The 10,397-nt window shown below is 40.4% G+C and overlaps 2 protein-coding genes across 2 annotated transcripts; both read right to left on the bottom strand.

Annotated features, from left to right (window-relative positions):
* Positions 1-791: 791 nt before the first annotated feature.
* Positions 792-3,973, bottom strand: LOC140762586 (subtilisin-like protease 4). The gene is made up of 4 exons (XM_073100459.1): positions 3,859-3,973; positions 2,802-3,767; positions 1,832-2,338; positions 792-1,747 (listed from the first exon to the last, which is right to left on the bottom strand). Exons 1-4 carry the CDS (start codon positions 3,971-3,973, stop codon positions 906-908), a joined length of 2,430 nt encoding a protein of 809 aa, XP_072956560.1. The 3' UTR covers positions 792-905.
* A 1,418-nt stretch (positions 3,974-5,391) lies between these two features.
* Positions 5,392-10,054, bottom strand: LOC140763774 (inositol phosphorylceramide glucuronosyltransferase 1-like). Its single transcript, XM_073102122.1, has 10 exons — positions 9,609-10,054; positions 8,916-9,036; positions 8,622-8,807; positions 7,902-8,059; positions 7,604-7,711; positions 7,333-7,470; positions 7,093-7,242; positions 6,193-6,472; positions 5,983-6,106; positions 5,392-5,634 (listed from the first exon to the last, which is right to left on the bottom strand). The coding sequence occupies exons 1-10, from the start codon at positions 9,840-9,842 to the stop codon at positions 5,493-5,495; spliced, it is 1,641 nt and encodes a 546-aa protein (XP_072958223.1). The 5' UTR covers positions 9,843-10,054; the 3' UTR covers positions 5,392-5,492.
* Between the last annotated feature and the right edge of the window lie 343 nt (positions 10,055-10,397).

The raw sequence follows: 10,397 nt of genomic DNA, 5'->3' as shown, positions 1-10,397 counted from the left end.
AGATTTCATAATATCAGTCGAACAGTGATTGAAAATCAATTAAATCCTAGCTTGATAGCCCTCAAATAGCTAGATGGATGCTAGGTTTAGTTCTTGGTGTGAAAGGGAAGAAGTTGTTGTAGAAGATGGTGATTGGAAGCTGAAAGAGGCCGACCAAAACTTTGGGCGGTGAAAGAAGGGAGGTGGGAGAGGACGCCAATGGCCAGAAAAAAGGAGATAAATGCTAAAGTCAATTCCAATATCATTATAAGACATCAATTAGGTTTCCTCCATATTTATATAGAGGCTCACCCTAAGAACTCCTCACTAGGTTAAACAACTCCAAACAACCCTAATAATTCCTAACAAAACTTACATTTTTGCTGCGGTGCGTTCGAACGCTCTCGATCGCGTTCGAACGCGAAATTTCTGTTCTCTATCGATGCGAACGTTGTGCAGATGTTCGAACGATCGTGTTTGAATGGCTCGATTTTGTTCAAACGCGCCATTTGTATTCTCTGTTTTTGCGAACGTGATGTAGGCGTTTGCACTACCCGTTCGAACGTGGTCCTTGCGTTAGAACGCATTCTAGCAAAAATAATTTTATTACTTCTAACAAACTCAACTAGATAAATAGGTTTATTCCGATAAACTTAATGTCACGTGTGGAGCTAACATGGATCGAATTATATCATATATCTTTACTTTTTAAAGAGCAAAGATTTTCATTTTAATCAGCAAAAGATAATTAGTATATTTTTGTTCAAAATACAAATAAAACATACAGGCAAGTAAAATTTTTTTAGAGGGATATGCATGCAAAAGAAACATGTCTAATAATTCGATCCGTCTATAATACTTATTACACATCATGATTCTTCACGATGATATCGAGTTTCTTTTTGCATATATATCCAAGTAAATATCTAGAATGTTACAGAAATAGGACTCTTGACGAGGTGCTTGTTTGAAACCCATGCGATGACTCCCTCCGCAACGTGATGCTGACTTTGACTGCCTACAACGCTAAACATCACGTTAAAGCTTAGCTTCTGTCCTACACCTGAGAACTGGAGCATGTTCGGTGAAACCACCACTTTGGTTCCCTTGGGCTCCACAACCTGGAGGAAGTAAATCTCATTAGCCTCCCCTACATTTGTCACTGTCCGTGTCACAATCTTGCTTATGTAATTCCCGAATGAGAAAGCAATGGACGGATAATTCAGCTGTTCTGGACTAATCTTCGGTATTATCGAGCACTGTACTCGTGTTCTAGTGATAGCTTGAACGAGGTTATCCGAGTAGCCTAGGCCACAAAGGTAAGGGATGTAGTCGTCGGGCTTAAGGTCATATACAAGCCCTGGATCATTAGCCGCTGCCGGGTTCACATGACCGGCCCCCATGGCGGTGAGTTTCGCCGGCTTGTAGTCCGCTTGATCGGTTATCTGATTACCGTCACGATCCGCCACGTGCGCCGTGGTCATGATAGCCGACTTTATTGCCGCCGGCGACCAGGTAGGGTGGTTTTTCTTGAGCATAGCCGCGATGCCCGAGAGATGTGGCGTCGCCATCGATGTGCCGCTCTCGAAGTTGAATGTTGACGTCTTCACACCGGTAGGGTTCGGGCCGACCTCGTACGGCCATGCTGCTAATATGTTCACTCCCGGCCCAAGTATATCAGGCTTAATTATGCCACCGTTGTAAGAACTCGGACCTCGGCCGGAGAAGAAAGCGACGGAAGGCACCGGATGGTGACCAAACGTTGTACCTTTAATGTGTTAGAGGAAAGAATTAATATGTTGCAGTGCTAGAAAATTTGGGTTAGTTGTTCCTAAACAAAAATAAACTGTACCTTTAAATATAATCTCGGCGGTCGCCCCAGGTGTGGTCTCGAAGTAGTTCAGTATCTTTAGTGCATCAACGAAGCTAACATGAGCTGTGGGGATAGCATGCGCATCGGCAAAGGTGGTAAACCCATTCCACGGTTGGTTCATCAAGATCATACCGGCGCCACCCGCATCTTTTACAACGTTGCTCTTCTCAACGTTGTCGACATGCCCCACCCCGCAAAGGACTATCTTGCCCTTCACATCAAACCCATTCATGGAGCCCTTGAGGCAATTTAACGTCTGCTGGGTTTTATTCACACCCGGGTAGACGAGTGGGAGTTGCACAGGGACATGGCTAGGTGGTTGGTAAGCTGATTCACCATCGAATTCCATACCGTTGCCGAGTTTCACGATTGCAGTAATTCTTCGGTCGTGTGTGCTTGCGCCAACTGTTAACACCCATGGGAAGTCGTTGATGACAGTGCGCTCGAACGGGCCATTATTCATTGCGCAAATGCTTGGGAAGATACCTGTTATAAATAAAGGGAAAATTTTGGATCTAATTGTTAATCCACTGTCTTAAAAAGGGGAAAATAAAATAAAATTAATCCATGTCGTTTTATTTTTATGAAAAAGAAAATCGTACGATTTTCAAATTTTCTATAGTTACTCTTTATATTTTTATTTTATTATTATGATGCCCTCTTACATTAAAGTTGAAAGAGACCAGTATTCTTATAAGTATTATCAAGTTCTAGGCCGCAAGGCCTGCAAAAGCACTGCCTATGAGATATTGACGCCGTCTCATGCTGGATTCCTTGTATGAGAAAGTATATATTTATAACTCCTGACTTAATTTCCTAATGGTATAATGGAGCAAGTAACTTGGGTTCCTTTGCAACGTTCTTTAAAATTTTGTTTGTATCTAAAATATTCTATGCGGATTTTCTTTTTTGATCTTAATCGTATATTATATAAAGGATACAGCAATACCTTTCTTGATCGCCGAAAACGTGCCGATCCCGTTCGCGGAGGAGAACATTGGCTGTGGTTTTAATGAGCCTAAAGACATCGACAGCACGTCGACGCCGTCGAGGATCGCCTGGTCGATGCCCGCTAAGAAATCGTAATCGGTTCCTCGGTTGTTGTATAAGACCTTGTAAGCCGCCACGTGCGCTCGCGGCGCCGTGCCGGAGGCTGTCCCGACTGCGTTGCCGAGCACTTCCGCGCCGTAGACGAAGGCACCGGCCGCGGTGCCCGCGGTGTGCGTTCCGTGGCCGTGGTCGTCGAGGGGCGACGGATGTCGATTGGAACGGAACGCCATCGCGCCAATGAGCTTGTTATTGCCAGCGCACACCGCCGCGCTGAAGTCGCACCTGCCGCGCCATTTCAAAGGTGGAAGCGGCAGGCCGTCGTCGCGGAAGGAAGGGTGGGTGGGGATGATGCCGGTGTCGATGACGCCGATGATCATGCCTTCGCCTTGGTTGGTGTCGTACCACATACTGTTCCACTGGTTTAGGCCCAAGAACTCCGGGGTGTACGTCGTCTGGCCGTAGGAGAAGCCGCTGCGGACGACGAGGAGGACGCCCTCGGTTGAGTTGAGTGCTCGTGCTTCGTCGCGGGTTAGCCACGCCGAAAACCCACCTATGGCGTGGCGGTAGGAGTAGATGAGGCGGGGCTCGCCGGAGTCAAGAGTGGTGTTTGGCAGGAAGGATTGGTGCCACTCTTTTCGCTCTGTGGAACTGAGGAGGTCGGCTTCGTCCTCGGGATCGTCGACGTGGACAATGTAGACTTGGTGGTCGGCATCGTCATCGTCATCTTCATGAACTACTGGGAGCTCGAGAAGCTGGCTGTGAGTTAGGAGTAGGGATTTTGAAGCGAGGAGTAGGAATAATAGGAGGGAAATGGTTGGGTTTTGGTTCTTCATGATGTGAATGTGAAGGTGTGGAACAACATAGACTACAATTTAAAGAGAGGAGAGTGATTTCCATTAGGGAGAATTCTGTGGTATCCTATGAACGAGAGAATTGGATACTGTTTTCAAATCTACGTTGTGTATATTGGTCATTATTGAGGGCTATACGAAGGCGCTTCATCCGTTTGCGACTGTCCATTATTGAGCCAATTAGGCTAGCAGCTAATATTGCGGCAGCTTCCGCAGACATCGGAATAGGAGACATCCAAAATGATACAACTCTAATTGGGCCCACAATTAGAGGTGGGGATGCCATTTAGAGACAAAAGATTACCTCCCCATTAGGACAGCACAATAAAAATATTTCTGTTGTTCTAATTATTGGATATCAATATATATATATATATATATATATATATATATATAATTTGATACAAAACAAGATACGGGAGGGACAACCAGGTACAAAGTTATTATTCTCAAAAAAGTTAAAAAGGGTATATAAATATTAGCACCAAATATAAGTATATCCATTTAACTACATAACTCTATCAGAGAGTTCTACTAGGATTTTAGGGGGCTAATGTGTTCCCTCGCCTCGAGAGTCTTCTTTGTGACCGCCGGTGTCTTTCCCTTCTTCCCTTCTCTATCCAAGTGACTAATGGAGGGGAGGGACTCTTTCCCTTCTTTTTGGAGCACTTTTTTTTTTTTTTTCTTTCTTCTCTCCTCTTTTCTCTTCATGTAGTCTTCTTCAAATCAATCGGACTCAATTGGATCAGTGTCTTATCACCGCTTGCCATCTTCAACCTCCCCACTATTAAATCTGCCTCGCCTCTTCCACCTTTGTTCACTTCCACTTCCACTTCCACCTTCCCCGACTCCCTCCCTCATCTTCCGCTACCATCTCATGCCCCTACTGCTTGTCATCTTTACTCTTTACTGTCTCTTTGGATCTGTCATCTTTGACCTCCATGCTATTATATCTGTCTCCCCATTTTTACCTCGTGTCACTATCGTTGCTGCTACCTCCCTCTTCCCTACAAATGGCGGCGGTCATCGTCACCTTCACGATTGCAATCACTATCACTGTTTTTCCCTTCATGGTTGCAATAGCATGGCTTTTGATTTTGTTTTTTTGTTTTTTTTTTCTTCTTCTTCCTCTTATTTGACGTAGTTTGTTGTGCTACATATTTTAAATGTTGGTCCGGATTGGATGGGTGCAACGAAATCGACATAAGCGCTTTGTTTGCTAATTTTTCTTCACTCTTTGGGCTCGGTAGAATGTATTATTTGACATATTATTAATGTTCACAAAGTTTTGAGACCTATCCAAGCTATCTTCTCATTTTTTTTTTTTTTTGTATCAACTATGTAATCTGTTGATTTTAACATTGTGGTTGAAATAAATAATATCTCACTAATGAGCTTTCACCACTAAAAAAATTAAATAAAAGTACCCCCCACAAATAAAGGAATTTTAGGAGGGCTTCTATGAAAGATGTTGTCTTTGAAAATTGATAGCAACATGCTTTATGTCCGCGTTCTTTTTCGTATATATATGTAATTTTTGGTTATGTTTAGAGAGCAAACTGGGAAGATATGGCAGTAAGTAAATTAAGAGTCTTGCAACCAGCCTGCACGTATGTTAATGCATGGAAGACCTCCAAATTAGATGAATGTTTCACCAAAACTTTTGCATCAAAAGATAATGTACAGATCTCAGATACAAGAAGGATAAACTGGATCAATGGTACTCATGCACATCAGTTTTAACACAAAAAACATTTGCTTCTAGTTCTTGGTAGATGGCGATCATTCTGGCCTTTGACAAAAGCTCTGATAGCTAGATGCTCAGAAGCATAAGTCATAAAGGATGCCAATATGAGACCTCCAACAACCATCAAACCTAGCCTGCTTAGAAATGAAGAGAAAAGAACCTTTAGATATATTAAAATAGTAAGAGAGAATTTACCATGACATTGTTGCACAAAACAGAGCATCACATCTTCGCCCAAACAGATGTAAGCATCAAGGAGTGAAAAGAGTCTGCTTTATAAAAATTTAGCCTTTAATATGGACTAAATACTGCAAGAGCTAGATAAACCATAGGTTACCAATTGTGAAAGAAAATGCTAAAGAAATCTTCCACTGTTTATGTACCTTTTGTCAAGTCAATATTGAGGGACAATTAAAATAACTTTAAACTCTTCTTCCACTCACTAAAGTAATTAGTAGCAAATGGGTTGGGATTACTCGTACCTTGCAAATAAAGCAGTGACGCCCAACAGGCTCGGCAACAACAGTGGAGTAACAGCTAGAAATGACATTCCTAACCAGTAGAACCATGTCACGATTTCACAACTAGGTGTGTTGTGCTGATGACCTGCACCAGACGAAAAACCTCATAGTGAGAGACAATACATAGATCTATATATACTTCTCAAGGAACTTGAATGCAACACAATGGACCTTTTCTTGCGCCATACTCGGATGAATCAGTGCTGTCATATCTTACTTGACTTGCTGTAGCTTTTCCCCATTGATAGACAAAATTGATGTAACACTCAAATGTTATGAAAAATGTTGCAAATGTCCACTCGTACATCAACAGCAAACCTGTCCATGGCAGTACTTGCTCGGGAATGATGATGTATGCAAGTGCAAGAGATATTGCAGCAGATATAAAGCAGAATAAGATTGAGATGGCGCCCAAGTAAGCAGGTAACTTGGAATGTGTGCCATTTGAAACCTGTTAACAAATTAGATAAACTATTATTTTGATATCTCTGAACTTCAAATAGTGCATGACAAGACAAAATTGCCAACAGAACATTAGAGCTTCACTAGTAACGGAACTAGATGGTAAAAAACGTAGCAGACAACCTGGTAAAACTTTCAGACCTAAAGCCCCTGATTATCTATAAAAACAAGGCCAAATCATCAATGATTGATTCAAGATATAGAAGTCATCATTGAATTGCAGTAATACAGGATAAATCGTAAACCATCTGAAGAAGGCCAGTGATTTAATTTGCTATGTTGCTTCCTTAAGGATAACATCACATTAACTTCTTTATCCAAAATGGGACACTTTAATGCCACCTAGGAGGACTGACAAAAAAAAGTGAAAGCCTCAGATCAAGAAAGTTAGTTGGCTTCACAGAAATTACTTAATGTCATTTGCCATCATTTAAGATCACGATCAACCCTAAAATATTAGTTTAAAGTTGGGAAGAATTAAGAGGTAGTGAAACAATACATATAATTCTTTTTATCTTGATATATTTGAATTTCTGTCTCATAGATAAACATGTGGATGAAGCTGTAAGCTATAGCACGTCATATATATTAAAGTATGAAAGCAACAACCTGTTGGTTTGAATTGGCAATGGAAGATGAAGCAACTCCGACATTGGAGTAAGTAGGAAGCACCCCTCCAGATTTGTATTTGTAGTAAACTCGTCTAGCAAATGCACATAAGTAACTTTGACAAGATAAACTGAACAGATTCTTGTTTGTCTGCCAATAACAAGAAGAAACCCCTCGATAAATAGTCAACAACAATTTCATACGCACATTAAAACATCAACTGAATGAAGAGTTGCTAACCTGAAGGCATGGTTGATAAATGCCAAAGAATAACAAGCAAAAGGGAAGAATGAACAAAATTCTGACCACAAGCTGATCATGAGGATTCCTTCCTCCACCAGTTCCTGGAAGAGATTCTTCAAGCCTTTCCCGAACATTCTGCACCATGGGCACCATAGATTGACGAAAACTTGACACTTTTAGTGAAGCTTTGAAAATATTTTGAGCCAAATGCATATTACAATATTGAGCTAATTTTTGAGAATAACATGAACATAAAGCAGTACATCACCTGCCATACTTCCACAGGTTTTACAAGCCATGCAGTCCACCAGTCCCAGGGTTTTAGGGGACCAAGCGTGTAGTGAATAACTCGCAGTTCTTGTTCATCAACCATCCACTGTGGAGAATCAAGTAAACAAGACTTAGTGCCACATTACTGTGACAAAATTAAGTAAATTATGCTGTATATTTATAGGGATGCGAGAAGAATATTATATTATCTCTAAGACAAGTACAGTGAAATCTATGCAAGCATAAAGAATTACAAGAATCTGAAACATAGCAGTTCAAATTAAGTCCGCAATTACCTTATTAGCTAACATGTAAAGACCAACATCTGCATTATATAGTGTAGACAGCCGCTGCAGTTCAGGTTCACTTGAGCTTATTTCTGAAGATTTGTTTGGCTCAAAGACATGGGCATTGGGGAAATCAGCATAAAAGGAATTTAGAAAACCTTGATCTCCTGCAGGAGTTAATCAATAGTTGAGATTATAACCATCTCAAATAGCCAAAGGCACAAACAACTAATATATCAACAAACAAGTACCCACAATGAAAAAGAGGACAAAGAAGATCGTACAACCAAGTAGATGATTATATGACAAAATATGGCGGTTGCTGATAGTTTTACCATTGTACTGAGAGAACTTCAGACAATGCAAAATGATCCACTACAAACAAAAAAAATCTCAAGAGAGAGCAATCAGATCATGTACACGATATACCGCTGGTAAAGAGATCCAATAAGACCATTATAATGGTCCATCTTTACCTATCAGACAGTTCTTTTGTGCATAAATAAGACTATTCATGTGCATAAATAATACATCACTAAGCGGAATATTCGTCTTCGAATTCAAATTATGTTAGATAACACAAAATTTTACTAACTCTCTGGATGAACTGTCTCAATTAAACAAGAAATAATATGGCCCATCAAACATCAACTATTTGGGAGAATCAAAATTCATGTTTCCAATAAAAGACCCAAAGAGAGAAAATGAAAGATTCAGCGCTGACATTACCTCCAGTATAAGAATATAAAGTGTTCACTTTGCTCATCATGTCCTTAAATAAACTTTCAGATGGCTCAACAACCATAACTCCAGAATTCATTCTTTCAGAATGTTTTAAGTTTGCACAGAACTTTCCACACTTGAAGAGATCTTCAATACTCTTCACTACAATTGTATCTGCATCGAGATAGACAACTGGAAAGGATGATAAATTAGAGCAGTCATCCAGAAAAGATGACAGAAAGAAAAAGTAGGTCAAACCAGTCAATTGTTGATAAGAACAGAATGATTTTCAAAATTTACCTTTCTTATACCTTGTCATATTAAATATTTTGAGTTTGGTGTAGACTCCCCAGAATCTTTTTGGTCTCACATTATTTGGATTAGCCAATAAACTTATATGCTCCATTTTCCAACCATCAGCCTGCCAGTTTATAGAACAGTACAGGTCAGCATAAGGCTAGTGAAGAGAAATGTAATGAGACTTAAAATCTTGGATGTCATAAAAACTGAGCAATTCCAATTCTCTAAACAAAATAGAAATATAAGACATTTCAGTTATATGTTTCGCACTCATTAAACATAAAATGGTACACTTTGTTAGATATATACAATGCTCAGCAGTAGGTCATAGAGAAGATGCATTAAGTGGCATAGTTGAAGAAAAGTGAGAAAGAACCCTTTTTTGTTTAACCATGAAATATGTAGCCGCGAAAATATAGGCATCATAATGGCCACTTATATGAACTGCAAACTAAATATAGCTTGTTATGCCAATTTCAACAAGCTTTAGCTTTTACAATCTAATGAGACGAATCTCACCGTCCAGATCACCTTAACTTTTAAATTCTACGCAGCTTTCCCCGCAATCAACTCCAAACACAATCTTTACACAACAAATTGAAAAAACTATGATCCAAAGTTCCAACCTGTCACACTAGAACAACATATATTTCTTCAATTTTGAACCTTTCAGAAAGAGAAAGGAGAACATACCTTGAGAAGTCTCTGGGAGTACTCCGAGACGCCATCGGAGTATAGCACGACCATGTCCTTGGTCGATCCAGTTTCCCGAATCGACTTCCCGAGGACGCGAACTCCGAGGACGAACTCATCCCCATAGAGGAGAGTCACATAGGCCTCCTCGGACTCGGCTCCCACGCGAATCCCAGCTCCGAGAAGCACCAATAGAGCCGCCAAGAGCCCTACTTTTGACGCCGGCGACTTCATGCTACGATCGATTGAGATGCCAGAGAAGAGAATTCCGATCGCAGAGAGGGGAATTCAAAGAGGATTTGGTATAAGATGGCGCCGGCGAAAAGGGCATCCAGGTTTGTCTACTTTGGTTTTCGCCTATTCCGTCAATGGAGTGGACAATTCAAGCCGCCCAAACTAGAAGAGTAGAGAATCTGGAGATCTTTATTCTGGCCTCTCTGTTACATGTGATGCCTTGTAGCCTTTTAATAAAAAAAAGAAGAAGTAATTATCGTAATCCAGTTCCCTAAATTCTCGAGATATTTTTTAACATAATAGTTTCCAACTCTCTCGTCAACTACAATGTTTAATTTAACATGCAACTATGTAAAACAAAACAAAGACATTACCGATATAAATTATGAAAGAGTTTTTCCATAAGAGGATATTCCAGAGCTTTCAGTTAGGATGTATTTAATTGCTAAAAAACGATTTCAGTAAAATGACTCTCTACTCAAATGGTTTAGGGCATCAGAGCAATCGATTATATAAGAGTCTATTAGATTTTAATTCCTTACCATTTAGTTTTTA

The sequence above is a fragment of the Typha angustifolia genome, chromosome 7 (genome assembly GCF_048772165.1).
Source record: "Typha angustifolia cultivar Huaian chromosome 7, ASM4877216v1, whole genome shotgun sequence".
Taxonomy (NCBI): domain Eukaryota; kingdom Viridiplantae; phylum Streptophyta; class Magnoliopsida; order Poales; family Typhaceae; genus Typha; species Typha angustifolia.
Note: the sequence above shows the minus strand (reverse complement) of the source record. Positions and strands in the feature narration are given on the sequence as shown.